Source organism: Coniophora puteana (genome assembly GCF_000271625.1).
Source record: "Coniophora puteana RWD-64-598 SS2 unplaced genomic scaffold CONPUscaffold_1, whole genome shotgun sequence".
Taxonomy (NCBI): Eukaryota; Fungi; Basidiomycota; class Agaricomycetes; order Boletales; family Coniophoraceae; genus Coniophora; species Coniophora puteana.
Genome location: NW_006913053.1, coordinates 2,118,290 through 2,144,835, shown reverse-complemented (window position 1 = coordinate 2,144,835; position 26,546 = coordinate 2,118,290). Strand labels below are relative to the sequence as shown.

The window sequence follows — 26,546 nt, the reverse complement described above, 5'->3', positions numbered from 1 at the left end:
GATTATGGTATGGTAGAGCAGATGGGTTTTGCCTGACGAGGGAGGGCCCTGGATCTGAACGACATGGGGTGCATTGAAGAGATGCTGGATGTGATCCGCAGGGGTACGCGCATCTAAGCGTGCGTCTGAAAGGAGCTTTGGGTAAATTTGCAATGAGCGAGATCTGTCAGAGCAGTGTACAGCGGGGCATTACAATCCGCAAGTCCTCCGAGGGACACTGACGTTGACCGGTTGTTGTGGCCATCGGCTGGGGGTGCGGAGAGCGGAAGGGATGTGAGGATGCAGAGGTTGACGACGTTGTCCTCGTCGCGGGCAAGCGCAGTGAGTACGAGCGGTGGCTATAGCGATGAGCATCATGATCAAATATATATGTAATGAGAAGTGCAGTATATAGAGATGTTCACGTGGCATGCCATGGCGATGGGCTGGGGACGGACGGTCGAAAAATACTGCAACGACTCAGTCCGTGACTCTGTGCATGGCCCAGTCTCTCTCTGCCAGCAACAGCACTTGTACAATCACCCGCACCCGCACATCCCCAGCCCTCTAACGCTGCCCCTCCGTTCAAAGCACGACTCCCCCACAACGTTGTCACCATGACCACTCTCTCGTCCACCGCACCCTCCAGGCCGAGACGCGCCTCTCACTCCTTAGCCCCCTCCCCTTCCGCTTCCCCCGCCCCCAGGCCGCCCACTTCTAGGGTCTCCCATCGACCCACCCCATCCCAGGCTGCCGCGGCGCGTCGTGCTTCAATCATAGCCGCTCCAGCAGATTCCAAAGATGCCCTCGCCGCCTCCCTCAAGCAGGAGACAGAACAGAAGGAGCAGGTTCGCTCCCCACCCTCCTCGTCCCTTCCTTCCTGTTCTTACATTCTTTCAAAAGCTGCTCATCCAGGTGCAGAACAAGGACAACACTATATCCGATCTGACGAAAGAGAACGCGAGCCTTCTTTCGACTCTCAATGCAGCAGAGACGAGCCTCAATGATCTCTATGCTGAGCAGGCGCGCATGGAAGACGAGATGGCAGCTCGTATTGACGTGTCCGACAAACTTAGGGCACAACTACGTGAGCTCGAGAAGGAAAAGAGAGACCTCCAGCGACGTTATAACGAACAGGTCAGCTATAGTCTTGGACCTGTTCTGCGTCATTAGCACTGATGTCGCCCTTTGTTTTCGCGTATTATCCAGACCTCGACGTTTGAAGCGGAACGTCAGGCCTTTTATGATAATGAACAGCATCTAAAGTCACGCATTCAGTCCCTGACTCAGTCACGGAAACAGGCCGAGAGGTCCCGGACGCCGGAGCCATCAGAGCCTGACACTGAACATGACCAGGTCGACCAAGAATCCATCAAACAACCGGACTCCACCGAACAAGATATCAATGACCCAGAGCACGAACCAGCAGAAATGACTTCCCTCAAGCTTGAGCTATCCACTCTTTCCACATCATACGCATCTTTACAGAATACTCTCGTTCTCTTGCAGACGCAACTTGTTGATGTCAAACGCGTTAACAATGAATTGCAAGAAGATAACGAAAGCTACATGATTCTCCTTCGGGAGAAAACCCTCAGCGGCCAATTTAATGTTCTCAAACAGGTCGGTGGAGCTACGAGCACGACGGACGGCGAGTATGACGACGATATGGACGAGGCAGAGCTTGATGACCGCGAGGATGTCGATAGCACGGGAAGCCATGGCACAGGACGGAGTCGTACACTCGACAGGGTGGACGAGGAGGCTGGAGAAGATGCCTCAGTACACGAAATCGATCCCGATGCAGAACCTCTTAGCCCAGGAAGCGGGTCTCGCCGCAGCGCTGGTCGTCGTCTTCGTGGCTCAGCATCTCCCGACAGTGTTCCTCGTGGAGAGTCGCTCGCAGGTCTTCCTATTACCGGACCAGGACTTGATTTGGCAGCCGAACTTGGACGGGCCGAGAGCAATAACCCTATGTCTTCCGAGATCGAAGAGAGCGACAGGTCTCTTGGTCGCAAGAACAAACGCGGAAAGAAAGGCTCCGCTGAGAGCCGCAAGGTTTCAAACCCAGATGGCGCCGAATTCCATGATATGGAGACACTTCGCAGCGAAGTCAAATCTCTCAAGGATGCAAACAAGGCACTGTCCCTTTATGCATCCAAGATCATCGACAGGATCATCGCTCAGGAAGGTTTCGAACATGTACTTTCCGTCGACTATGAGCCCAGTGAGCCAAAGTCTGAGACCACCCTCTTGCCAAGCACGAAAGAGTCTGCAGCCAAGAAACCCCGCCCTCAGACCACTATGTTTTCACTAGGCTCCTCCAAGCCTTTCCCCAAAGTCGCCACGCCCGAAACACCCAGCTCACCACAGCCTGTCTTGTCTGCCACTAATAGTCCCGATCCGTCTCGGCCTTCAAGGACGAAGCGCCGGTCCCTTTCTATTGATTGGAAAAGCTTCTCTTTGTTTGGAGGGAGTGAGAAGAAGGACGCCGCCACTCTTCGTCCCCTCACTCTCAAGCCAGGAACAACCCCTATGATGGGTGCACGCAAGCTGGATACCCAGGAGGATGAAGAGGATCGACGCGAGAGAGAACGACTCAACGCCACCATGAAGTTGATGGGCATAGAAAAACCTCTTGTTTCGCCCGCAGTGTCGAACTCGGCTTCTGGAAGCCCCATTGTCGCACCGCCTCTGGAAAAGACGTCTTCTTCTCCGGGTCCACAAACCTCTGCTACTGCTGCTCAGTCACGGTTCTCGCTTTTCCGCTCGAAGTCTGCCGCAGCCTCTGATGGCTCTGCCGCCAACTCGGGGCGGTCCTTCGGTCTCGGCATCGGTGGTAACAACGCTCAAAACGACCTCACGCAGGAAGCTCTGGAGCACGCTGAGGCCCAGAATTCGTTGGCTGTCCTGGACGCACGTGAGCGGACGCTGAGCGAGGTACTCTCAAAAGGCGGCAGCGGTGGGTTCACTGAGATCACACGTAGAAGCTTGGGCGATGAACGGAGAAGCAGACGAAGTCGTAGAACCGGAGATGGCAGCGGCAGCGGCAGCACTGTCTGGAGTGCAGGCATGAGTCGTCACGAGGAGGATGATGATTCCTGATTGACATGATACCTCAGGTGTACCGGAGACTGACCACCCGCATTTACTATACCCCCCGCTTTGACTCTGTAATCGACACACGACTGTGTTATACGATACCTATGTCAGACTAAGTATCTCTAAGTATGAAGTACGGTACTTTTAGAATGTAGAGTTGCCGGCATAGAGTTATGCTATAGTGCTGGCGCCGCGTAAAGTCCTGAACCTTCAGCTGACAATTCTGCTGTTTTGCACCAGCGTGTTCTGCGCATGTGTTCGAATCGTTTGAAACGGATTAGAGGAGTATCGCTTGTCCGAGATGATCATAGGATGTCTCAAACGCTCTAATTGTCTGCCAAGACGAAGTCAGAAACATGCTCAGTGTTGGGAGAAGGGCAAGGACTCACAATGCCTTCTGCCGCTGGCTCTTGCTGAATGGAGTCCCTTTGCCTTCGCCGATCAGTTGAGAGGGTCCACTGCCGCCAGACGCCGCTTGCGTTTCATCAGGCTGCTGGGCGGAACCAGTCACGATGGAAGGGACGCTGTCGAGCATAGAGAGGGCAGCCTTCATGTCTGACAGCCCGCCCCCAATCTGTTCTCGCTGTCTTTTGTTGAAGCGTCGCCTTTGGGCTTTGGTGTAGGTCGAGGCGGATGTGTACAGCCCTAAACCATTTACGGTGGCTGCTTAAGCCAAAGGCTACCAGAGTCGATAGTGTTTGTGCGTACGGTCGAGCAACGCCTCTCGCTTCAGCTGCTGTTTCTCTTTCTTGGTCAGAGTGCTTGGGATGTCGACCAATTTGTCGTCCTCCGCTGGACCAGTTTCTGCTACCTGGGCATGATGATTATATTGGAAACAAACTAGCAAGGAGGACACCAACAGGTGCATCAGGAACACCGATTTCCAGCCCGGTGCTGGATTCATTTTGTAGCGAATGGCGGCTTCTGCTTAACTTAGCTGAGGGCCGGTGCAGAGCACTAGTCCGACGCTCTTTGGGCTATCACAGGCTTTCAGCAACAGAGTGGATAGACATTTATGTGCTTACCATCAAGTCACAGTCTCACTGAAGAGTGTAGATCACCAATCACGCGAATTCGCAGACGCTTGGAATTAGCATATATAACAAATACAAACAACCAATATGTAAACTACTACGTGCTCTGAGCCTGAGAGGTGTATAGAATATTAGGCATGGGATGCTCCGAGTCCTCCTTCGCCATCCGAGCTCCTTCGAAGTAGATGCTCCTCGCCCTCCGTTGACCCAGTACTCGCTGACGCCTTCGCTGCAGTCTCTTGTGCGTCCTCCCTGCCTATTATCACAAACGCCACCAGGACAAGCAAAGCGCCGGCTAGAACTTGAATTGGCGCCAACTCGTGAAGGAAGAAATCCCCAAATACTGCCAAGGGGATCGTCAGGCTCAATCCAACAGTGACAACAAGCGGCGTGGTCTTGAGCACCGCAATAGCGTACAAGAAGTCGCTTGAAAAAGTGATGAACATCTAGGCACGCGATAAGTTGGTATGGCACAAGGGCAGGTGCAGATGCACGCACGTTGAATAAGATAGCCACAACCGCCCCGCTTGCGGACGGCCACTGGAAGGTCTCTATGCCAGTCAGATGAAGTATGATACCGACAGGCCAGCATGTGAGAACGCTCGCGAGCCCGACGAAGCCGAAAAATAGCTGCATGTCGATGCGAGATTCGTCTTTAATCTGGACCTTGAGGTAGGTAACATAAAACGCGTAGAAACATGCTGACAGCAGTGCGAGGCAGTCCCCCAACACAGTCTTGGAGCCTTCGCCGGAAAGCGCTTCCGAGCCTCCAGAGCCTGTGCTCGAGTTGCTGTCGGACAAGGAAACCAGCACGACACCAAGAAAACTATGGGACAAATGAACGTATATCGTACAATCAATACCAGTCATCTATCATAACACGCACCTCGTGGCGACTGCTAAGACCTTGCGCATCGACAAGGACTCTACGCCAAAGAGCCAGCTCAGTCCCAGAGTAGTAAAGCCTGATGACTTGAACATGAATAGGGGTCAAATTGAACCGTACAGAACGCGCTCACTACTCATGCTCGCGAGGATAGTCACACTCGCGACGGTCGTGTAAGCGAGGGCCGCGTTTGAAGACCAGTTTGCGATGAACCACAGGAAACTGAAGCCAAAGGCGAGCTTGGCGGTTTCTCTTGTGGTCAGCCGCGGGGATTCGTTATTGCCTACTGGCTGAACATTCTGCGGGAGATAAGCTCTGTGCATTCGCGAAGGAAGCAGCGACCGGCATACCTCCACCTCTCTCTCATTCGAGTCTTGCTGCAAAGGCTGATAACCCCTCGACTGACTGAATAATACTCAGGGACATGTCTTAAAGGTCCTACATAACGCACCTATCGTCTCTGAGATCGTGCTGTTCAAGCTTGTGACGCAGAAGGGAAGGTATGAGATAAATGGCAAATGCAGCAGTGTTCGTGTACGTTATTCTAAATTGTGGGTGTGAGTCGAGATGTTAATTAAGGTGCGAAGACTCGTACAGCCAAGGTTTGTTGTAACCACCGTCCACGAAGAGGTTCTGCAGACACAGCGCTCGAAACAAGTATCACACGACTTGATTTCGGCCGACTCACTTGAGTGACAAAGTTGGCTGCTGTCCAGAGGAACACGACCATCAGCAGGAGGCCGATGCCGACTGCATAATCTTTCGTCATGCCATAAAACCGTCGGGAGGGCCTAGAGGCTACATCTTCTAAGGGTGTGTTCATCTAGGCAAGGAGGCAAAGGAAGTGGTAGGTCCGACACAGCACGTTTTAATCCGCATAGCTGTATGTAATAGACGTGCGAAGAAAGCATGCCTTTGTGCGCAACACGCGCGTCTATCACGACGGCCTCAACTAGCCTCATATGCGTTCAATGCAGTACCTGAAAAAACCTGGTTTAAGAGAGAGTACGCTACTCTAGTATCACGGTAGTGCTCGTGAACATGTACATATATGCTTAAGGATATCGATATCTGGCGAGTTTATAAGATGGGGGAATAAATACATGCGGTCGAGTAGGCTGAATGTAGTAGAACGTGAGGTAAAAGAGTGGATGGGTATCAATGTCGAGAGCTACCTAAGTTAAAGTTCGCTTCGCCCGTGGGCGTAATTTTTCACTTTTTCAAATATGCGGAATAAACTGATGACGAGGTTTATGCAGTACATGATGAGTCCAACGCCAACGAGGCAGATGAGGACGAGCTGGTCGTCGCATATAGTGTCGCCAACACCACCTTCGCCGCGCCCAAGAGAAGGTAGATTGAGGCTAGGACGCGCAAGCTGATTGTACCACGAAGTGTCGCTGATCGAGGCACATGGTATAAGGGAAGTGAAGAAGTTGTCGAAACACAAAGAGAGTGCCGCGGACCATGCGCAGATAAAGCACACCTCGAGTAGTGTGTGTGCAAGTTTGGCAGAGGTGCGCCAGAGTCCCAGTGGCCGGCTGAAGTACTCTAGCTAGAAAAGTTGACTCAGATGAGTAGGTGAGAAGTTAGGCAGGATGAAATGGCGTACGTATATTGCCACCATAACGTGGACTAACGTTAGAGGGGCAAAAATGATCACCAGCGTCCTGAAGATATCACTTCATATAGCTGAGACTGAGAGCCCATATGTAAGCACTCACACTGAACTACCGACAACGCCCATGACATGATAGCGCATTTCTAGCTGTCGTATTCGAATGGCGATGGCTAATGCTGCAGTAGTGAATGTAATGTTAACAAATCTGAAAAGCTGTAAAAGTAAGGCATTCGTCAGCGTTCTAATTGCATGCAGAATGCACTTACTAAAGGGACGTAGATGTTGGAAAGCAAGAAAGCTCGAAACCTCTTCTTGCGAGACCTAGACTTGTGACTGACGGTATCATCGGGGCGGGAGAGTGCGCTCTGTGCCCCGCGACTATGATTGTCTCCATGAGTTAGAGCAGACATCTCCTTTGACTGCCATGGTATATCCCAGCCAGGGGTCTTTGATTGTGAGACAGTGAAGGGGTCAGGGCGAGGGAGATCAAGATAAAGGTTTGAGTTCTGTTCACGAAACGCTCTGTCTTTGGCGAGGTCTTGTGGGGACCTTCGGGTGCCAGACATGAGCCAGGGAGAACGTTCCTTGAAACTGACAGCTTTCTTGTCTGGGTTGAAGGACCCTGCTCCAGAGCCTTCAAACGGGTAAGCTTCGCCTACGTCGGCATGAGGCCGGGCAAAGGCCCACCAATGTGAGTGAGTGGATGGACCTGCCTGGCCGAGAGCGACGGATGAGCGCGAAGAGGTGACATCCGAGCTTCTAAGATCGACAACAGGACGGGGGCGATCAGGATCGTGTGGCTCTGTGGGGGAAGGTGGTTCGTCTTGTGCCCATGCTATGGGAGAATAGAAGTGATGAGACAAAGTTGGAGTGAGCGTTGGGGCATCAGAATGACATACGCGGGGCAGTAATAACTGTTCTTATTGTGGAAGGTGGCGCGTGCGCATTACTACGAACACTGAAGTTCCCTGTGAGACTCGCTGTTGAAAGAGAAGGTGTCGGAGGGCCTTTCTTGGGGCTTGCGGACATTGAACTTGGGGTGGAGGAGGAGCAAGCCAGCAAGGAAACTCACCCCCGCACAACCCCGACTCTTAATCAAGGTCCAAACCGACGGACACAGCCACCAGACCACGCTGAAAACGGCGCGCAGTCCCGCACCAGTGCATGCAGCGTACTACTATGAGGCTAGTATACTACGGAGTGGACGAGGCAGTACTAGTGACCCATGCATTGATGTGCAATCGCTGCAGCTCGCGTCTACTTTGGCACACACAGCTACTCACAAATAACACTGGCTATACGCGGCGAAAATAGAAACAACATTATTGCCAAATCGTTACATAGTACAGGTGTGACCATCACCTCAACATCGCTTCGAGCACAACGCCAAGCTTGCAATAACGGCGCGGTAAATATTTGATTACATGATTATTAATATTGTGTTCATGCCTAACTAGCACAAGCCCACAGTAAATCACTCTACCTCATCCACAACCATAATGGAAGAAGCTGTTCCCACTGTGAACTTGACCGGCGTTGGATCCCGCTTCATCTCCTCAAACGAGGTGGAAACAGCACGAACCCGAAGGGAGGAGCAATGGAAGGCAGCATATGCGCGGTGCGCACGTCGCAGCCGACTCTCCCCACAGACGTTACTGACAGACAGACAGATTGGGCCAGGAGCCTCCACCTCGTCCAACGGAGGACGCGTTTGATGGTCGTAGTCTGGCAGAAGTAAGAGTCCTTCCATCATCTAAATCCAACGCTCATTCAACAAGACCACCAGAAATTGGCAGCGAACCGAGTAAGACTTGCCCTCTCTCTTGTTCCCAGCATATGTTCATCTGGTTCAGGCAGCCAAGCAAGAAGAATGGGAAGAGAAGACAAAGCTAGGTAACAAAACATGATGAATTCATCCTGTTCTCGAGACTGACTGCCCAACAGCGAACCAATTTCGGGCGCTGGAGGAGGATGAGATCATGTTCCTAGACTCTATTCGGGAGAAGGAGGCTGAAGCAGAGCGTCTCCGTAAGGCTCAGGATGGCGAGGAATTACAGGACTTTAAGAAGTAAGTGCTTCCCCCCCTTTACGTTGAAACCGCGGTCAATGGTTCGGTTTGTAGGGCAGTCAAGGAAAGGGAGAGCGCCCTGAATAAAGCGTCCACGTCAACCCCCGCGGCCCCTCAACAGACTTCGAAGACTACCATCGACACTCCACAGCCAAGCAAACCTAGTCTGGCAAAGAAGGAGACGAATGCGAAGAAATCCCTCAAAGGCGTGCTAATGAAGAAGAAACCTAAGCCAGCCGCGGACGCTCCCAAGAGGGCTACAGCCAGAGAGGAAACGAAAATGTCCACCACCACGGGAGAGTCTACAAACGACGCCGAGGATGCACGCGACACCAAACGGCGCAAAATCTCCACTTCATGACATTATCATTAGTGCTTATTTAATTTACATACGGTTGTAGGTCTGTGACATTGCAAAAGTACAAGACATGGATGCAACACACGGTCATGATTTGCGACCGCTTGCCGTGGGGGTTGGCGTCCACCGAACATGACTGAGATCCTTTTCTCTAGTACGTTCGTTGCTCTGCCACTGCGAAGTACGCTGCATTGCCTCGGCTCTGCGAGCGGCGGCTGTTCCCATTGTAGATCGATCCAAAAGTCTCCTTGCCGCTGGAGTCAAATTTCCTGGTGCATCTACTCTTCGAGGAGTGAAGGATGGAGGGCCCATAGACCCGGGCTTCGATGCTCGGGTAGGTGTGAGATTCAGCAGTTCAGCCTTCGCACGCAAGTTTTTTGATGCCTGCGCCGAAAGCCTATGGGACAGAGCTTCTCGATTTGATGGTGCCGAGAGGTGGAACGGTGTACTTGGGGGAGGTAAGGCTTCAGCGGGGTCATCGGACTGATTCAAGACACGGGGGGTTGCACTGAGCGTTCCCCACGTCATAAGCTGTCTAACGGCAGACGGACCCATCTCAGCCGCGGAAAGCGATGGCATAGTAGGCACCAGAGAGAAGTTGTTTATCTGAGGTGACTTTGGTCGATCTACAACAAGATAGGTATTCATGAATGTCCGATGGACGTTTGTACCAAGGACTTACAGGGTGTGCCGGTGATTGCCGCTTCTATTCGACTTCGAGTGGGACTTGGAGGCTCCGAGCGAGCGCGAGGTTCAGTCTCAGATTGTTCCGGCAGTCGCGTGTTTGCGTGCTTCACGATCTTGGGGTTCGCCTCTTTCTTGCGTTCTTTGGTGACGGCTGTTGACGGATCGTACGGAGAGACGTCTGCGTCAGGAGGGAACATGAGTGAATTGCGAGTCTAGTGCAGGCACATCTGAGTCAGAACACTAAGGGGGGAAAGCAAAACAATCTCGCACTTTGAATTTCCAGCCGTCGACAGCAGCAGACCGAGTGTCCTTCGTAGGTGCCATCACGTCAACAAATTCTTCCGGTTCGCTCTGGTTAGCGAGAATTAATTGTGTATTGCTTCCATCATCCTTTGAGGAGTCGTCGTTTATCTTGCCTCCTGCATCCTCCTTTGCGGTAATGAGACCTGCGAGTTTTGGCTGCTCAATCATAAACTTCTCGCGCACTCCAGGGACAGGAGGAGCATCGAGCAGCATCTTCTCGCGCCCTTCCAGCATCCTCTCCCTCTGCGCCTCAACCCGCTTCTGTGCCTCCCATGCCCAGCCCCACATCTCTCGCCGCTTCCGGTTCTCGTCGTCGAGAATTTGTGTGAAGCTTGCGTTGTCCTCGGAGGTGTACTTGGTCTGAAACGAGTCGAGGCTCATGTCGCTGTCGTAGCGCGCACGCTTGGGCGGGGGCTCGCCTGCGGGACTCCGCAGGGGTGTCTCGAATGGGCCGCTGCCCAATGGTGTCTGCGACGGCGTTTGCCATGGACCCCCGCGACGGGGGGTTGGGGTTTCGCTTATTTGTTGGAGACGACGAACGGATGCCTGTATGAGATGTGGATCCTGCGAGCTAATGGCGTCCAGGTATTCGTTGGTAGCATCGAGATGGATGAGTGACGGGAAGAAGTCGCGTGCGATGATACGCGAGAGCGCAGCAGTGTATTCATCCTCTTCGAGGACTTCTTGGCGGTTCAAAGACCTTGAGGGCGGTTCAGGTGGAGGGGACGCCATGGGGCTAGGTGTGGTGGTTAGGAGATAATGGTGAATGGCTAGGCGAGCGACTCCTTACTGACTTTAAGTGCATCGCCACCTGGTCCGTCAATTGTGTAATCATATAGTGAATAAGTTCATTATATATGTTCCACAAAACATACAGCTATGGTAGTGTATTCCACAAAGCAACAGGACAAAAGAGGGTTTGCATGAGTGCTTGGAGATACCACATGTCCCAGCGCAATAGCATCCACATAGCGCTTCGTCAATAAAATTTAGGAATTCGTAATGAGTGTTGGGTACGGTTTTCTCGAGACCTATAAATGAATGATTATCCCAATCTTGGGGTGCGCATAATATCTGAGATCTCCGAACTCTGTCAGTATGATCTTGAAGAAAAAAATATTGAGGGGATATCAGTCGCCAAGCCTGGTATAGGGAACACTCCTGCCAAAATCAATCTTCAAACGCCATCCCTGCTAAAATCGAACGTGCTGCTGGCCTGGCCTCACTCGACTTCTCTTGTCAAGGACCGAATCTGACACGCCACCACTATCATCGTTCAGGAAATCCAAACCTCCGTTCTTCCGGCCAATGAAGGAACCTGGGGGCCTGCTTATCCTACTCTGCCCGAGTCCAGATGCCGTACTGTTGTAAGTAGGAAGTCTTGTCGAGGGGCGGATCGTGACATTGGATTGAGATTGCGTCATGCTTCTCGGAGACTTCGCGCTATAAGATACTGGCCGTTGTTTGGAAGTTCGGTCCGGAGATGAAGAGTGAGTTGCACTTGATCCCAGAGATGACCGTTTCGTCTGTCCGTTGTGCGAAATGACGGGTCGTCTCGATGGGCTTGGGGAATTGTTGAGACCAGCCCTCAGGATGGGGAAAAATGTCGGAGTAGCCGGGCGAGAGGATGGCGTAGGTATGGAGCTAACAGTGGCAGTCGTGCTTTGGCTACCTCCTGACAGGCGAGACTGCGGTCGACGGCTAGTAGGAGCCGCGGTACTATGATAGAGAGAAGAGGGTTGTCGGGTGTACGTAGTGGTGGAAGTTGAGGGCGTAATACCACGACTATATGCGCTTGGGGCAGTAGGGCTGGACACTCGTCTGATCTGTCTTTGAGGGTCTTTACTGGGCGACGGGGTTTCGTCCATGATGAGTACCCAGCCAGAATTATCAGCAGACGGTGTGACAGCCGCTTTGCTATCGGAGTCGCCGCTTCGACGTCGAGGACTGACTCCGCCTGCTACTGACTGAGCTGGGGTAGGATGAAGTGTCGAAGCCCTTGAATCATAGGATGTAGAGCTGGCGCTGGGACTCAGAGCTGATGCATCAAGTGGATTCTGATGAGCATCATTGCTACCCATCCGCAAGCGTGGGACCCTGGTGTGTATCTTCTGTTCCAAATTGCGCACACGAGCCCTCATTTCTGACACCATCTGCACCCCTCTGCTCTTTGTGGCTGCGACAGGTATAGCGGATGTTGCGCCGATACTAGAGCTCGCTGTGTGAATAGGTCGGGGAACCTGTGCCTGGGGAGGACTGCGAGTAGTGCCAGAGGGCAGCGTTCGGGATCGCGACACGGTCGCGGTCGTCGCCGCCGCCGTTGTGGGTTTATTAGCCTTCGGGTGGAAACCAGCCTTATGAAGGGCGATAGACTGCCCAGAGGTTGAAGACGATAATGATGTAGAATGGGGCCGTGAGGGCGTGGAGATATCTGTCTTGCTCTCGAGCTCGGACAGTTGAAAATCTGGGGGCGGGGTGTTGAGAAGACTTTCGTCTGTGGATGGCGGAGAAGTCATAGAGAATAAAGCGGACGACCCGTTGGAACCTGGGACATCCTCGATTTCTCTGGAGACCTTTGCTTGAGCTACGGCGAGCTGATCCCTAAGGATGGAAACCTCGAGGTTCGTATCTGCGAAAACCGATGAGACGGGGTTGGATGTGGCAAGAAGCTTAGATGGTATACCTCTCAAATCATCCTTGAGTCGCTGGCACTCCTCCTCGAGACTGGCCTTATCCAATAGCTCATGTTCGAGGAGGATCTTCTCCTCAAGCACTCGGGAATACTTTCCTTCAACATCGGCCAAAGTCGATGAGACAGCTCGCTCATTCCTTTCCAGATCATCATTTCCGAGTTCTAATTCGCGCAATTGAACCTTGAGCCTCTGCGATTCCTGACGAACGGTGTCCAGCTCTCGTTGCAGGGAAGTGGTAGTGGTGTTATGAGTAGTTTGAAGCGATACGAACTTTGACTAAATCTGAGGTTAAAAAGTTATGACCTTTATGCAATGAAGCGTAAGGGCACCTTCCAGTCTTCTTTCTCTGAGTCCGCCCTCTCCAACTTGATTCTGAGATCCTGCTGGGCTTTCTCTGTGCGCTCAATTTCCTTGATCAGTTCCTCCTCCAGGTCCTTGCTCGAGGTGTGAAACTCGTCGAGCTCTGCACGAGTCTCTGCCAACATGTCTGCAACCTCATTGTACTTTGCCTTCCAGTCAGTGGACGAACTGGGGATATTTGTGAGAGGGTTGTGGGGGAGAGATGAGGGTGATAGATACGCACTCTGTGTCATCTGCTGAGGACATGGTGGGACAAGTATGGGCATAGGCAGAAGAAAGCACAGCCGCCATGGGCCGACGAGGAGCAGATGAGGGCAGGCTACTATACAGGCTCGACGGTCCCAGTCAAACACAGCGTAACGTATGGCTTGGGGCAGCTCAGCAGAACTGGAACAGATGGGAACCCAGCCCGCCACGCATCGCAACATTGGCTTATTTAATCCGAGACAGCTCCCCTTCTTTCCCCCTGTCCTGGGGTTAGGGTCATATCCTACGCTAATTGCCTACTAATCCTTCCGGCTTCGCGCACTTGCGCTTCTCCAGCCGTCCCGTCTTCGGACATCGCATCTCCTTCCATGACACCGGGTCCATCGTCGCACCTGCTCAGCGTCGACATTGGCTATCCAGACCATTCAAATGGTGACGTACCGGCTTCACTTGTCGCGAAAACAACACCAAGATCGTTGCGTGCTGTGGTGATGTAGTAGCTACGTGCATCTCCCAGAGATATCTCGGCATATCCTCAGATGGTGTTTGTCCGCGGGGACTGCATCAGACTCACAACCGACCCCTTCACGACGTCCCCTCCTCGAAAGCAATCCCCGATCTTCACCTTGTCCTTTTCGGTCGCTCGAACGTCCTGATTACGGATTACACCAATGAACTCCTCCCCAGTGGGAAGCGGGACATCATCCACCACTGAAATAGACACCATTGCCTGTATAGGTGTCAGTCGGGTGACAGTACCAAGGACAACGGAGTTTGTCGTGGGTGGGTGCGGTCGAATACGAGGAATAGAGATTGTCTGCCCAGAGAATGTTCGATTGCAATAACATGATTGTCGACGTCAATGAAAGAGATTACATGTAACAAAAATGCGACGGACAGATCCTTGTTGACGCGGGACGCCCACCACACTGGCCCTGACCTGACCTTCACTGAGATAGAGACCCCCACCCAGGCTGGGAGCAGGCCCCCGTAGGAAAACTGGCTGTCCTGGGAGTAGAATGTCGGAGGCCATGGGATTGAAAGAAAGTGACAGGGGAAGCCAAATTTACAGACAGCTTGTATGTAATCAAGGAACGCTTCAGCATCTGAATCCGTCGAGGGAAAACTCGGAGAGACGCGCCGCACCGTGTCGCGCGAACTCGGATTTGCGTATATTTGGTTTTCCACACAAAAATATTGGCCAGCACTACTCTTCCTTCCGTCTCTCCTGGTTCTGCACTCAATGGCTTCCTCCCTGGCCCGCGTCCTCTCTCGCCGTATGTACTCCTCGTGCTTTTATGCATTCGCGTACTCATTTGTCATTTGCTCTAGGTATGCATGTCTCCGCACGGAGACATGCCCTCTCCAAGTTCGCCATGCCCGCCATGAGTCCCACTATGACCGAGGGCGGTATCGCTTCTTGGAAAAAGGCCGAAGGAGAGTCGTTCTCTGCAGGAGATGTATTGCTGGAAATAGTAAGTCTTGTCATATTCCTCCTTTCAGAGCGAGCGAATTGACTCTTCTAAGGAAACCGACAAAGCCACCATTGATGTAGAGGCGCAGGACGATGGTATCCTCGCCAAAATTATTGTACGCATGTGATTTCTAGCCGTGTGGTCTTTTTGCTCACTCATCATCAAAATAGGCTGCTGATGGTGCAAAGAACATTTCGGTTGGCTCCACTATCGCTGTCCTGGCCGAAGAGGGTGACGATTTGTCGGGCGCCGACAAGCTCGCATCGGAGACTTCTTCTGAGCCTGCGCCGAAGAAGGAGGAGGCTAAACCTGAATCTACGAAGTCGCAGGCAACTGAGCCCCAGCCCGAGGCTAAGCCTGCCCCCCAGGAGACTAAGCCTGAGCTCGAGAAGGGCGAGTGTATCTTCGCGTCCCCCATAGCCAAGAAGATTGCTTTAGAGCGGGGCATTCCTCTGGGTCAAATTAAGGGCTCAGGACCATCTGGCCGTATTATCAGAGAGGACGTCGAGAAGTATCAGCCTGCTGCTGCCTCAGCTTCAGCATCTGCTTCGGCCGCTCCTGGCACCCCGGCCGCTCAGCCCGACTACACTGATATCCCAGTTTCCAACATGCGTCGCACCATCGGAACCCGTCTTACTCAGTCCAAGCAGGAGATCCCTCACTACTACTTGACTATTGACATCAACATGGATAAGGCCCTCAAGCTTAGGGAGGTCTTCAACAAATCTCTGGGCGAGAAGGACAAGTCTGCGAAACTCAGTGTTAACGACTTCATCTTGAAAAGCGTTGCATGCGCTCTTAAGGACGTCCCCGAAGCCAATTCCGCATGGCTCGGAGAGGTCATCCGGCAGTAAGGAGAATATCTAGCGCAGGTTTTGCCTTGCTTATTTCTTTCAGGTATAACAAGGCCGATATTTCTGTTGCTGTTGCAACTCCCAACGGCCTGATTACACCCATCGTCAAGGATGTCGGCTCCAAGGGGCTTGCAAGCATCTCAGCAGAAGCGAAGGCCTTAGCCAAGAAGGCCCGTGATGGCAAGTTGGCACCTCAAGAATACCAGGTTTGTCAGATCAAATTTTGTAAATCCTTTGGCTCATTGTCACACGTATAGGGCGGTACCTTCACTGTCTCGAACTTGGGCATGTTTGATATCGAGCACTTCACTGCCATCATCAACCCACCTCAGTCTTGCATCCTTGCTGTTGGTTCAACCAAACCGACCCTCATACCTGCTCCAGAAGAGGAGCGTGGCTTCAAGACCGTCAACATTATGAAAGTCACTTTGAGCTCTGACCACCGGACCGTCGACGGCGCTGTTGGTGCCAGGTGGTTGACGGCATTCAAGGGTTACCTTGAGAACCCCCTCACCTTTATGCTGTAATTGTCGTTTTCTATGGCTGTTATGGCAGTTGCATGTTTTCTGGGATTATATCGTCAACTTCACGCTCTTTTCTAGTAATACACTTAGACTCCTATTCTATATTTCGCGTATCATGTTACGGAATGCTAGTATGATCAGCTCATGCTGAGTTTCCAACGCTATACAAGCACATGGCAAGAAAACAGATCAGTCCTTCACCATGCCAAGTCGTAATGCAGTTGAACCCCTCTCTTCGAACGCGGTCAACGTGAATCTCAACCTCGACAGGGGATTTTCTAGTTTAGTACATACACATTTGTTGGCTCAAGTTAACCTCATAGAACCCGCATATCACCCCGGATTCTTTGTATCGAATCTCCGGCTCTATCTAATCGCTATTAGTCCTGCCATGCCTGGTCGCCATCGCAAAACATCGCCCTTGAAGAATCCGTGTATGGCTCTCGTCATTGGTGACCCAATTCTCTGCAGATGCTTACTTTGACGTAGCAAAGGCCTATCTTGCATTTGGCTTGGAAGGCTCAGCGAACAAACTCGGCGCTGGCGTAGTCAAGCACGATAAGGACGGTTCTACTACTGTCTTGTCGAACGTTCGACATACATACATTACACCCCCTGGCGAAGGATTCTTGCCTCGCGATACTGCGAAACACCACAAGGAATGGGCGCTGAAGGTCATCCAGGACGCCGTAGAAAAGGCTAGCACGACAATCGAGCAGCTGGACTGCATTTGCTACACGAAAGGTAGGTGTCGGCGGGAATGAAGGAGATTGCGTTTGGTGTCTCAAATTCGTCCATGGACGTCAGGGCCAGGCATGGGAGCACCCCTACAATCCGTAGCATTGGTGGCGAGGACGCTTTCCTTGCTATACGACAAGCCTCTCGTTGGTGTGAACCATTGCGTTGGACGTAAGCGCACTTGCCTCACAACACGGGCGCTACGCTCATAGAACCCTGCTCAGACATTGAAATGGGTCGATTGATCACGGGCGCCCAGAACCCAGTTGTTTTGTACGTCTCAGGGGGCAACACTCAAGTGATTGCGTACTCTCGACAGCGTTACCGCATCTTTGGTGAAACCCTTGACATTGCCGTAGGCAACTGCCTCGATAGATTCGCCAGGGTCATCAATCTCAGCAATGACCCTAGTCCAGGCTACAATATTGAGCAAGAGGCAAAGAAGTATGCGTTATTTCATTCGGTGCTGGCAATGATGTTGATGTTGCTGCTTGACAGAGGAAAGCGAATGGTGCAGTTGCCATATACGACCAAAGGAATGGACGTCAGCTTGTCAGGGATATTGACCTCCGTCGAAGCCTACACGATGGATAAACGATTTAAACCGGATGCGGTGGCGGCTGAAGTTAATGATGAAGATATCATCACTCCTGCCGACTTGTGCTTCAGTCTCCAAGAAACCATCTTTGCCATGCTTGTTGAAATAACCGAGCGAGCCATGGCTCATATAGGCAGCAAAGAGGTACTTGTGGTCGGAGGTGTTGGGTGTAGGTACTTCTTGATTAAGCTGTCCACGATCCTCACCGATTTCTAGGTAACGAGCGGTTACAAGATATGATGGGGATCATGGCTAACGAGCGAGGTGGTCAAGTTTTTGCGACCGATGAACGGTAAGGATATCAACCCGTTCCTGCTTGGTCTGTATGATGAAGCATAATCCACAGGTTCTGTATTGATAATGGGATAATGATAGCCCAAGCGGGGCTATTGAGCTATCGTATGGGTCAAGAAACACCTTTGTCCGAGAGTACATGCACACAGAGGTATGGAGAACGTGCCAGAGGGTATCTTTACCATTGCTAAATAGGGTTTTCAGATTCCGGACCGACGAAGTTCATGTCGCTTGGCGTCTATGATAAATGTAAGAGTACAAAAGTGTGTCTGATCGGATGAGTATTATCATGCAAGTGTGCTTCGTCATTCTCAAGAACTCGTTAGGCTGGTGCCACATTCGCCCAAACCAGCGCCCAATCTTCCTGGCTAGTTTGCATCTCCTCTCTTAGTCCGACGAACCTATCCCACCACCACCGATGTACCTTGTCATAAACGCTACCTGTACCACCCGGAGGGACTCTTGCTTTCCAAGGCTTATCTGCTAGAATGTAATGCAGGCATCTAATCTCCTCATCTCTCCACAGAGCTGAATGAATGACCATCAAGGTCTTGAGCGCGTTATAGCACCATGGTAGGGGCGTCCAGCTGCCTTGAAAGAAGTCTGACAGAAGATCTTGATCAGGGAAAGTCCATGTATGGATATTGGGTGAAGTAGCGAGATGGTTATATATGCTGTTGGCTAGCTCCAGCGAAGGTTCTAGCACCACCAAGCCGGAGTTGAGTTGTGTGTAAGGGCGTGGACTACTTGGCGTAATGACGGGGGGAGAAGTGAGACATGATGGATGGACCAAAGGTGTGTAAGCACAATTTTCTGGGATCCTGTAACATATTGTTGCATTGACTGACAGTTAGGTCGGAACGACATAACTAGCTCAAACCGCTTACCAGTCTGACGGGTAGTGGGCTAGCTTGCGAGGATTGCAGGCACAGACATGACAGGCTGCGATGTTGCCTGAGGACAGGACGAGTTCCATTAACTCGTCCATGTTCCTCATAATGATCATATCCGCGTCGAGCAGAACTACGCGCTAGGAGAGTATCTCAATATATATACGATCGAAAAGGTAAGAGACCGTGCGTACACGATACTTGGTCAAACCGAAAGCTCTGGTGCACGATCAGTTTATCGCTTCACAATCAAAAGAGTCTAGCTTACCGTAATTTAGTCCATGTGTCTGCGAAGCGAGAGTCATGGGACGCTAAGGCATGACGTCCCTTGGGCGGAAGGAGGCTTTCAATGTTCTCCGTCCGAATTTGCCTTCGGCGGAGAATATCCTTGGCTTCTTGAGAAAGGGCTGAAGTCACCATGACCACGAGAGGAAACTTTGACCCTGTTGCACGAAGCGTGTGCTCGAGGACAAGCACCCCTGGCAAGTACTCGAGCCTGGTCAATAATGTCACATAGACGCATGGCTTCTCCATCTTCGAGTCGCTGTCAGTATGTACGTGCAATGGTTTGGCCAGAAGTAGGGAGGAAACCAGTTACTCATCGCGAGCTGCTTTCCCCCTCCGGTATCTCGGCGATCGCCATCCCCTCATATTCTATCTTCCGGAGAAGGCGCATCGATAGCGATTACCTGAGCCCTCTCATTCACCAGGGCGTGGTGACATTCAGATGTATCACGGTTCACATGGAGCTTCAGTGACCAGACAAATCATTCACCACCTCATGATACCCTGGGAAGGATTCTTGTCCTCAGGCAATTGTCATTTGAGTGTCACGCCAAAGAAAGTTGTGATATAGGCGGCAGGATGGGGTACAGAGTGAAAATGCTACGGGAAGAACAGCATGGGACTGTGCATGGCCATAAAGTAGACTCTGACTTTTAACGCAAGCGACTATGTAGTACCAGAATCAGCCAAAAGACAACAGGAAATGGATTCTTTGGACACACCGTGCTTCACGCTCACTCTCAAGGAGTGCCAGGATATCTTGCTCCCGCACAGGACCCTTGACGTTGCGGATGATTGTCCGCGAGGGATCATCCATGAATTCGACGCGCACTTGAGTGACGCCTCCACGAGAACCGGTACGTCCGAGGACCTGGCGATGATAAGTGAACACTTACCAAGTGATAATACTGATTCAACCAACCTTGACGACTTTAGCGAGTTTAACTGGTGCTTTTGATGAATCCTATGGCTTTATGAGCTATACGTTTAGCGGACAGTAAGCGTGGAACTCACCATGTTTTACAGAGATCTTGTCGAGACGACCGTTCTTGGTGTGTACACAGCGGGAAAATTAGAGTTCAACGATGTGCTGAGACGTTGCAGCTCCGCCGGGAATTTCCGTGCATATACGTCGACGATGAACTGGGACAAACGCGGATTTGAAGGGGGTAAGTTAACAGTTAATTAAGGTAAGATAACTATATATGTACGGGGCATTACATATCTGGTATTTGTAAGGACACTCATATGTGTTGATGACGTCTACTTGTCATGACTCGGAGATTCAGCATGATGTGGTAATGTCAGACTTGTCTTGCGGCAGAAGTTTCTTCGCTTTGTTCTCATTACCTTTGCCCTTTAGAACATTCTCTATGAAATACTCTCCAGCCTAGAGAATTAATGAATTTCGCAGTAGGTGTTAGGTAACCAGGCCGTACCTTGTAGCTGCTCCGAACCAAAGGACCGCTGGCAACGTACAGGAAGCCCATATCTTCGGCGACTTGCTTCCAGTGATCGAACTCAGAGGGTTCGACATAGCGATCGACCTTCATGTGTCGCTTTGTTGGTCTCATATATTGCCCAAAGGTGACCACGTCAACGTCGACCTTTCGGAGTTCTATAACATTTTACAAAAAGGTTAAGGGAAGGTTATGATAGATCTGAACGGAGAGCTGACCACGAAGAGCATCATAGAGTTGGGCCTCTGCCTCTCCTACTCCAAGCATGATACTCGTCTTTGTGATGCGAACACCCTCTTTCTTCGCTTGTTCAAGAACTCTGAGACTTTGCCGGAAGGTTGCGCGACGGTCGCGAACGTAAGGCGTCAAAGCTTCTACAGTTTCGACGTTATGCGCATAAACGTCCAATCCAGACTTTGCGACAAGTGAGACGTGCTCCATCGACCCCGCAAAATCACCTGTCAGAGCTTCAACTAGGATTTGGGGGGCTCTAGAAACAAATAAGACAAGAGGCATGATCACTACTGAACCGACTCACTTCTGTTTGATTTTGCTAATGGTTTCGGCGAAGTGGCGAGCGCCGCCGTCCGCAAGGTCTGTATTCCATCAGCAAATATCAAAGACAAGTCCAGCCAGTCGTACCGTCTCGGTCCACACTAGTAAGAACGATGTAACCCAATCCCCATCGACTGATAGCTTCCGCAGTATTTTCAGGTTCATGAGGGTCCAACGGTAGAGGGGCCCGTGATGTCTTCACAGAGCAAAAACGGCAGCCTCGCGTGCAGGTATCGCCCATGAGCTGAACACCGGATAAGCTAGATAATATACCATCATGAATTGAGTGTCGTACCATTATGGTTGCAGTAGCCGCTCTCTTTCCTTCTTCCTCCGTGGCACCTTCCTTGCCGCCCCAGCAGTCTCCTATGTTCGGACAGCGTGCCTCTTCACACACTGTGTGCAAGTTGAGGCCGCGAAGGTCTTTCTTGATCTTATTGAAGGAAGATCCTGAAGCTATTTTGGTCTTTAGGAAGCTGGGCAACCGGGGACTATGGGACGAGATGAGGACCAATGTAGAACTTCAAAACAGGAGTACTGACGCCTTAGTGTTTCCGAGAATCACTCGTTCTGGTGTCTCGTCAGAAGAAATGAAGTCTTCCAGGGAAGGGCCGTTGTTGAGGGTGTCAGCGAACTTAGATTTGGCCTTGGGAGCAGCAGGAGTTGCAAGGTATCGGATGGGAGCATGCCGTCTGCAAGCATGGGTTGAGCGCAATAAAACAGTTGTCCTCTGCGAGAAGGCCATGGCGAGAGTAAAGGATAGTTGGTTTGTAGCCAAGAAATGTAGCTAAGTCAGCAGTACAGGTCGAGGACGGTCAGGCTTCAGAGTTTGGTGCCAGAGGCCGGCAAGTTGACGGCAAAGAGTGAGAAAACGGCCGATGGGGTCATTTCAAATGCCGGCGCGTCTTCGATTGACACCTCTACCAACATCCGGACATCCGTCGGCGACCCGATCCGGCACTCAAGTACTCACCTGCGCTGCTTGCTGGGAACAGAAAATTAGTCACATTCATGAACGCTCTCTCCCGTCGAGAAGAAGACACACTCCAAAAGAGTGCCAAAGCTCGAGCACTCAAGGAGTGTGACGCCATCGTCCAAGGCGCGAATCTATGCCATATGATATAACTTAGAAGGACCGCTCAACGTCCATAATTTTCCAGACTTTGCAGAATGTGCTACTGGTCGCACGGTTTCTGTCGCATGGGCGTGCAGAGATAAATACAGTGCAGTACAAAACTGCATGTTGCGCTTGTGGGCATTTCTGACATTCATATGGCTCCGTCTTTCTTTCTCATTGACATTGACTCTAGCACGGGTCCAGATGCTATGGACACCGTACGCAAAGAGTACCTTAGGCTGAGAGACCAACCCAGCCCTCAATATTGATAAGGACTATTTTCTTCACTTGCCTGTATGCTAGGCAAGAATTAAAGCAACCACGCTTCTTATTCATGATTTCTCGCGCGAAGTGTTACGATACGTACAATTGCAAGGTGGCATATAAATAACCACGACTACATAAAAATGGGGAACATGGGCGACTAGTTCTTTTTAATGCCGTTGATGGTATTCCACTGCGCGCGAACACCCATGATGGAAGAAATCATCCTGTGAAGATGGTCAGTAATATATTTATGCATAGTCTTTCAGCGACGTACCCAGCGATGCCGACAAAGCCGTCGCTCACGCCCACAAGGCCAAGATTAAAAGCCGGTATCCAGACGTCCAACAAGTCGATTGCAAATTGGTGCCTGACGTCGCTGCGCATGCTAATGACGCTGTCGTTAATACAATGAATTACGAAAACTCAGTAGGTACGCACGATGCATTAGCGAGAACTTTCACTTCACGCTGGGCTTCATCAGCGAGATCTTTTTCGCCCCACGTCTGGGTTGCACGAAGTCCTTTAGCCTCCTGTGCCAGTCGGCCCAACTTGAAAGGCGAACGCAATGTCAGTAACGTCGTGTATTGGGGTTGGAGAATATGGTTGAAAGCATACTTTGAGAAGGTTATGCGTGATGCTGAAGAGGATACCGGCAAGCCAGAAACGGTTGGAGGTTTTTGTGACCTTGGCGGCCGTGTCCGGCTTCAAGTTTATAAACTTGACAGTGTTGGCCTACGGATAGATGTATGAGGCTCTTGTACGCTGTGCAGGCGGCCGGCAATGCTTACCCATACGATGGCGTCATAGGTAAGATAACCAAAGTAGCCCAGCTGGCGGCCGATGGTCGTGAGTTGTTCGGCGGCGTGAGATGCAGACTGAGCAGCACGGAGGGCTGCCTGCAAGTGCTCGACTGGTTTGCCGAGCCTCATAACTAGGGGACAGGGGCTGAGGACGATCACTGATGAGTACTACTATTCGTTATACTTACGTTTACGACCAAGGGCGAGGTGGCTCTTGAGAGCATTCCATCGAGCAGCTTCAGCTTTGTCACCCCGAGATAATAGGTACCACGCTAGAAAGCGAGCAAAATATTGGATGGTACGGTAGAGCTACAAACGATCCTTAACGGGGGCCCGTTGATGAGGTAGTCATAACTTACCTTGTCACGACCAACGTTGTTTCCACCGTACTTGAGCGACTGGCCAACATAGGGATGAAGCACAACTTGCGAGGCGAGAGTGGTCATTTCAGGGTCAAAGTATGCACAAGCGAAAGCAAGTAGAGCGAGGATGCTGAGGGAACGTTTGCAAGAGCGTTGAGCCGTAGACCGCAAGTGCGGGATTTGCGTATTTACCTTGCTAGTATCACATGTGACTTTGACAACAACCGGCTCCTCAACATGCTGTCTCCCGAAACCGTGATTGGGCTGAAAGACGTATAAGGGCGTTATGTCTACCTACTTTGACGCACCGAGGCGACTGGTGTTTACACCCGCCACTAGGCGGGCTCGGAAGACAGTCAGCATGCCCTCGCCTCTAATGTGAATTCCAGTCACCTCACAAGCGGGAGATCTCGGCCGGAGAAAGCCGCGACGCTACTAATATTGTCGCCTACTTTTTGAACGTCCAACAAGTTACACCAAGGTCGCTGGCCACATCCGGATTCCACCCATTATACCCCCTTTGCCGTTCCTCTTCCTTAGAATTTCCTCTCATAGATTTCAACCATGCTTTCCCGTGCTCGACTTCCTCATAGGGTACTGTCTCCTCTCCTATTGACTCACGTGATAGTGCTGAGGTCCACTTCAGTTGCCGCTTTATGCGAATGTTCGGTATAGGACCTTCTCATCCACTCCACGCTCGATGGTACGTCGCTGAGTGCGTTTCCCCCACTGTACTAAAGCGTCCCAGTCTTACCGCACAGAACGAGACACATTTGGAGATATTAATGTGCCGTCTGACCGGTACTGGGGAGCTCAAACCCAAAGGTCAAATATTTTGAGATATAGACAGGGGTTTCAACGGTGGCTGACATGCAAGCCGTCACAGATCACTCCAGAATTTCGACATTGGTGGTCCATCTGAGCGCCTTCCCCCAGCCCTCATCAAAGCTTTCGGAGTCCTCAAGAAGGCTGCCAGTGTTGTGAATGTTACATATGGCTTGGACCCAAAAGTAGGCGATGCTATCCAGAAAGCGGCAGACGAGGTGAGTGATCCTGGCGTCGCACATCTGCTTCGCTGACCAGTATGATAGGTGATCTCTGGCAAACTCGTTGATCATTTCCCGCTTGTCGTGTTCCAGACAGGCAGCGGGACTCAGAGCAATATGAACGCGAATGAGGTAAACTTGTCTTCTACACGCGGTGACTACAATCTAACGTCACAAGGTCATATCCAACCGAGCAATTGAATTGCTTGGAGGAGAACTTGGCTCGAAAAAGCCAGTTCATCCGAATGATCACGTTAATATGAGCCAGAGTAGCAATGACACGTAAGTATGCTGCACGTCAATCGCGTCTTACACATTCTAAAGGCAAGCAATTATTTAGGTTCCCGACTGTGATGCACATCGCTGCCGTCACCGAAATTCATCGGTCCCTGCTCCCAGCGTTGAAGGAACTTCGGGACGCTCTCGATGAGAAGGCTAAGGCTTTCAGTAATATTATCAAGATCGGACGGACTCACCTCCAGGTTTGTCGGCCTCACAATATTTTCTGTGTATGCTTATTCTTTATGAGGATGCGACCCCTTTGACACTTGGTCAAGAGTTCAGTGGCTATGTGCAACAAGTTGATAACGGCATTGCCCGTATCAATGACGTTCTCCCTCGCCTGAGTTTCCTGGCTCAAGGTGGAACTGCAGTTGGAACTGTCTGTACCCTCCATTTGTATCGCTACAATGGCTGACAATACACTATTTAGGGCTTGAACACAAAGAAAGGCTTTGACTCGAAAGTTGCAGCTGAGGTGACCAAAATCACTAGCATCGAGTTCAAAACGGCTCCTAACAAGGTATTTGGTGGAACGTGTTTTGGCTGCTCATGTACTTATTGGACCATATATTAGTTTGAAGCACTCGCTGCGCACGATGCTATGGTTGAAGCCCATGGCGCTTTGAATGTTCTTGCATGTTCGTTCATGAAGATCGCCAATGACATTCGATTCCTTGGCTCCGGGCCCCGTTGTGGCTTTGGTGAGATCAGCCTCCCCGAGAATGAGCCTGGCAGCAGTATCATGCCTGGCAAGGTCAACCCAACTCAGTGCGAGGCTGTCACCATGGTTGCTGCCCAGGTCATGGGGAACCAGACGGCTGTCAGCGTCGCTGGTGCCAGCGGACACTTCGAGGTTTGCAAATCACCATGATAGGAGCTCTGATATACTCATACGGCCTGCATTTAGTTGAACGTATTCAAGCCAGTCATCGCCAAAAATGTTCTGACGAGTATCAGACTGCTTGCGGATGGTATGTCATGTGTATTCTTGATCTTCCCGACGCTTCATCTTTATTCCAGCCTCACGGTCGTTCACCAAGAACTGCATTGTCGGAATTCAAGCCAACGAGAAGCGTATCAATCATTTACTGAACGAGTCGTTGATGCTCGCCACGATCCTCAACAGTCATCTCGGCTACGACAGTAAGTGTCCATAAATATCGCAATGCTGAGCTGTCCCTGACGATTGCATGATAGATGTGGCCAAGTGTGCGAAGAAAGCGCACAAAGAAGGTACTACGCTTAAGGAGGCAACGGTCGAGTTGGGATTCCTAACACCGGAGGAGTTTGACCAGAAAGTGCGCCCGGAGCTCATGTTACACCCTGACGAGGCATGATACTCTGGTTTGCTCTGATTACACTCGAGGTTATATATTGAGGTGTTACATATAGATGGTGTTATTGCATGAAGTGAGATATCGATATACAGTATGTAATAATGGTTCATTACGCATGAATGGGGAGACTCCATGGGTTAGCATGTGCACCGCGATAGCCTGTACTTAGGAAGCTCTAGTGGGTAGGCTCGGGTCAATACGGGTCAAGGTAGGCAAGAAATCTACATACATGCAGAGGGTGAAAGGCTAATTCTCCTGTACATATGCATCGCGACGCCATGCAAATTTCTGAATATTCTGCTTCAGGCCCAGCCAAATTGAAGTAGATGATCGAAAAGGTTGGGTTAGTGATCATGAGCTCGGA

At 51.2% G+C, this 26,546-nt stretch overlaps 16 protein-coding genes across 16 annotated transcripts; 6 read left to right on the top strand and 10 right to left on the bottom strand.

Annotated features, from left to right (window-relative positions):
* Nucleotides 1-537: 537 nt before the first annotated feature.
* CONPUDRAFT_115123 (uncharacterized protein) lies at nucleotides 538-3,147 on the top strand. Its single transcript, XM_007765175.1, has 3 exons — nucleotides 538-827; nucleotides 883-1,116; nucleotides 1,189-3,147. The coding sequence occupies exons 1-3, from the start codon at nucleotides 597-599 to the stop codon at nucleotides 3,082-3,084; spliced, it is 2,361 nt and encodes a 786-aa protein (XP_007763365.1). The 5' UTR covers nucleotides 538-596; the 3' UTR covers nucleotides 3,085-3,147.
* On the bottom strand, nucleotides 3,139-4,117 carry CONPUDRAFT_161323 (uncharacterized protein). Its single transcript, XM_007765174.1, has 5 exons — nucleotides 4,107-4,117; nucleotides 3,942-4,058; nucleotides 3,790-3,892; nucleotides 3,471-3,726; nucleotides 3,139-3,415 (listed from the first exon to the last, which is right to left on the bottom strand). Exons 1-5 carry the CDS (start codon nucleotides 4,107-4,109, stop codon nucleotides 3,292-3,294), a joined length of 603 nt encoding a protein of 200 aa, XP_007763364.1. The 5' UTR covers nucleotides 4,110-4,117; the 3' UTR covers nucleotides 3,139-3,291.
* Nucleotides 4,118-4,162: 45 nt separating this feature from the next.
* On the bottom strand, nucleotides 4,163-5,822 carry CONPUDRAFT_115118 (uncharacterized protein). The gene is made up of 8 exons (XM_007765173.1): nucleotides 5,690-5,822; nucleotides 5,597-5,634; nucleotides 5,453-5,545; nucleotides 5,352-5,406; nucleotides 5,135-5,300; nucleotides 5,002-5,080; nucleotides 4,614-4,941; nucleotides 4,163-4,561 (listed from the first exon to the last, which is right to left on the bottom strand). Exons 1-8 carry the CDS (start codon nucleotides 5,768-5,770, stop codon nucleotides 4,247-4,249), a joined length of 1,155 nt encoding a protein of 384 aa, XP_007763363.1. The 5' UTR covers nucleotides 5,771-5,822; the 3' UTR covers nucleotides 4,163-4,246.
* A 177-nt stretch (nucleotides 5,823-5,999) lies between these two features.
* Nucleotides 6,000-7,667, bottom strand: CONPUDRAFT_134006 (uncharacterized protein). The gene is made up of 5 exons (XM_007765172.1): nucleotides 7,522-7,667; nucleotides 6,889-7,457; nucleotides 6,726-6,835; nucleotides 6,614-6,671; nucleotides 6,000-6,556 (listed from the first exon to the last, which is right to left on the bottom strand). The coding sequence occupies exons 1-5, from the start codon at nucleotides 7,649-7,651 to the stop codon at nucleotides 6,182-6,184; spliced, it is 1,242 nt and encodes a 413-aa protein (XP_007763362.1). The 5' UTR covers nucleotides 7,652-7,667; the 3' UTR covers nucleotides 6,000-6,181.
* Nucleotides 7,668-8,121: 454 nt separating this feature from the next.
* CONPUDRAFT_69070 (uncharacterized protein) lies at nucleotides 8,122-8,694 on the top strand (the record flags this gene model as incomplete). The annotated part of the gene is made up of 4 exons (XM_007764501.1): nucleotides 8,122-8,240; nucleotides 8,293-8,356; nucleotides 8,476-8,515; nucleotides 8,567-8,694. 4 exons carry the CDS (start codon nucleotides 8,122-8,124, stop codon nucleotides 8,692-8,694), a joined length of 351 nt encoding a protein of 116 aa, XP_007762691.1.
* Nucleotides 8,695-8,839: 145 nt separating this feature from the next.
* On the bottom strand, nucleotides 8,840-10,770 carry CONPUDRAFT_115112 (uncharacterized protein; the record flags this gene model as incomplete). The annotated part of the gene is made up of 3 exons (XM_007765171.1): nucleotides 8,840-9,674; nucleotides 9,731-9,947; nucleotides 10,006-10,770. The coding sequence occupies 3 exons, from the start codon at nucleotides 10,768-10,770 to the stop codon at nucleotides 9,136-9,138; spliced, it is 1,521 nt and encodes a 506-aa protein (XP_007763361.1). The 3' UTR covers nucleotides 8,840-9,135.
* A 461-nt stretch (nucleotides 10,771-11,231) lies between these two features.
* CONPUDRAFT_86565 (uncharacterized protein) lies at nucleotides 11,232-13,337 on the bottom strand (the record flags this gene model as incomplete). The annotated part of the gene is made up of 4 exons (XM_007765144.1): nucleotides 11,232-12,667; nucleotides 12,722-13,007; nucleotides 13,061-13,259; nucleotides 13,315-13,337. The coding sequence occupies 4 exons, from the start codon at nucleotides 13,335-13,337 to the stop codon at nucleotides 11,232-11,234; spliced, it is 1,944 nt and encodes a 647-aa protein (XP_007763334.1).
* A 249-nt stretch (nucleotides 13,338-13,586) lies between these two features.
* CONPUDRAFT_86564 (exoribonuclease) lies at nucleotides 13,587-14,331 on the bottom strand (the record flags this gene model as incomplete). Its single annotated transcript, XM_007765142.1, has 4 exons — nucleotides 13,587-13,690; nucleotides 13,740-13,821; nucleotides 13,873-14,115; nucleotides 14,197-14,331. The coding sequence occupies 4 exons, from the start codon at nucleotides 14,329-14,331 to the stop codon at nucleotides 13,587-13,589; spliced, it is 564 nt and encodes a 187-aa protein (XP_007763332.1).
* Nucleotides 14,332-14,526: 195 nt separating this feature from the next.
* CONPUDRAFT_161318 (pyruvate dehydrogenase) lies at nucleotides 14,527-16,284 on the top strand. Its single transcript, XM_007765170.1, has 6 exons — nucleotides 14,527-14,575; nucleotides 14,631-14,773; nucleotides 14,826-14,888; nucleotides 14,944-15,623; nucleotides 15,671-15,833; nucleotides 15,885-16,284. The coding sequence occupies exons 1-6, from the start codon at nucleotides 14,542-14,544 to the stop codon at nucleotides 16,152-16,154; spliced, it is 1,353 nt and encodes a 450-aa protein (XP_007763360.1). The 5' UTR covers nucleotides 14,527-14,541; the 3' UTR covers nucleotides 16,155-16,284.
* Nucleotides 16,285-16,542: 258 nt separating this feature from the next.
* On the top strand, nucleotides 16,543-18,025 carry CONPUDRAFT_46390 (peptidase M22 glycoprotease; the record flags this gene model as incomplete). Its single annotated transcript, XM_007764399.1, has 8 exons — nucleotides 16,543-16,585; nucleotides 16,641-16,895; nucleotides 16,959-17,060; nucleotides 17,114-17,333; nucleotides 17,388-17,656; nucleotides 17,704-17,779; nucleotides 17,834-17,932; nucleotides 17,986-18,025. 8 exons carry the CDS (start codon nucleotides 16,543-16,545, stop codon nucleotides 18,023-18,025), a joined length of 1,104 nt encoding a protein of 367 aa, XP_007762589.1.
* CONPUDRAFT_115098 (glycosyltransferase family 8 protein) lies at nucleotides 17,995-19,236 on the bottom strand. Its single transcript, XM_007765169.1, has 4 exons — nucleotides 18,940-19,236; nucleotides 18,866-18,890; nucleotides 18,669-18,811; nucleotides 17,995-18,602 (listed from the first exon to the last, which is right to left on the bottom strand). Exons 1-4 carry the CDS (start codon nucleotides 19,203-19,205, stop codon nucleotides 18,104-18,106), a joined length of 933 nt encoding a protein of 310 aa, XP_007763359.1. The 5' UTR covers nucleotides 19,206-19,236; the 3' UTR covers nucleotides 17,995-18,103.
* Nucleotides 19,237-19,638: 402 nt separating this feature from the next.
* On the bottom strand, nucleotides 19,639-19,920 carry CONPUDRAFT_46755 (40S ribosomal protein S28; the record flags this gene model as incomplete). The annotated part of the gene is made up of 2 exons (XM_007764420.1): nucleotides 19,639-19,827; nucleotides 19,879-19,920. Coding segments are annotated over 2 exons (231 nt in total), but the record flags the coding sequence as incomplete, so codon positions are not given.
* A 204-nt stretch (nucleotides 19,921-20,124) lies between these two features.
* CONPUDRAFT_95253 (mitochondrial Lipoyl synthase) lies at nucleotides 20,125-21,832 on the bottom strand. The gene is made up of 7 exons (XM_007765168.1): nucleotides 21,514-21,832; nucleotides 21,267-21,462; nucleotides 21,059-21,215; nucleotides 20,955-21,012; nucleotides 20,635-20,906; nucleotides 20,396-20,574; nucleotides 20,125-20,346 (listed from the first exon to the last, which is right to left on the bottom strand). The coding sequence occupies exons 1-7, from the start codon at nucleotides 21,714-21,716 to the stop codon at nucleotides 20,242-20,244; spliced, it is 1,170 nt and encodes a 389-aa protein (XP_007763358.1). The 5' UTR covers nucleotides 21,717-21,832; the 3' UTR covers nucleotides 20,125-20,241.
* Nucleotides 21,833-22,133: 301 nt separating this feature from the next.
* On the top strand, nucleotides 22,134-22,357 carry CONPUDRAFT_45808 (uncharacterized protein; the record flags this gene model as incomplete). The annotated part of the gene is made up of 2 exons (XM_007764355.1): nucleotides 22,134-22,222; nucleotides 22,282-22,357. Coding segments are annotated over 2 exons (165 nt in total), but the record flags the coding sequence as incomplete, so codon positions are not given.
* Nucleotides 22,358-22,512: 155 nt separating this feature from the next.
* On the bottom strand, nucleotides 22,513-23,601 carry CONPUDRAFT_45629 (peroxisomal biogenesis factor; the record flags this gene model as incomplete). Its single annotated transcript, XM_007764344.1, has 7 exons — nucleotides 22,513-22,579; nucleotides 22,630-22,740; nucleotides 22,794-22,903; nucleotides 22,971-23,087; nucleotides 23,144-23,286; nucleotides 23,344-23,464; nucleotides 23,515-23,601. The coding sequence occupies 7 exons, from the start codon at nucleotides 23,599-23,601 to the stop codon at nucleotides 22,513-22,515; spliced, it is 756 nt and encodes a 251-aa protein (XP_007762534.1).
* Nucleotides 23,602-24,015: 414 nt separating this feature from the next.
* Nucleotides 24,016-26,357, top strand: CONPUDRAFT_78898 (fumarate hydratase). The gene is made up of 13 exons (XM_007764585.1): nucleotides 24,016-24,111; nucleotides 24,164-24,220; nucleotides 24,266-24,342; nucleotides 24,404-24,560; nucleotides 24,609-24,695; nucleotides 24,742-24,845; nucleotides 24,904-25,045; nucleotides 25,093-25,224; nucleotides 25,276-25,365; nucleotides 25,420-25,698; nucleotides 25,753-25,816; nucleotides 25,866-25,988; nucleotides 26,043-26,357. Exons 1-13 carry the CDS (start codon nucleotides 24,082-24,084, stop codon nucleotides 26,180-26,182), a joined length of 1,482 nt encoding a protein of 493 aa, XP_007762775.1. The 5' UTR covers nucleotides 24,016-24,081; the 3' UTR covers nucleotides 26,183-26,357.
* The last annotated feature ends 189 nt before the right edge of the window (nucleotides 26,358-26,546 follow it).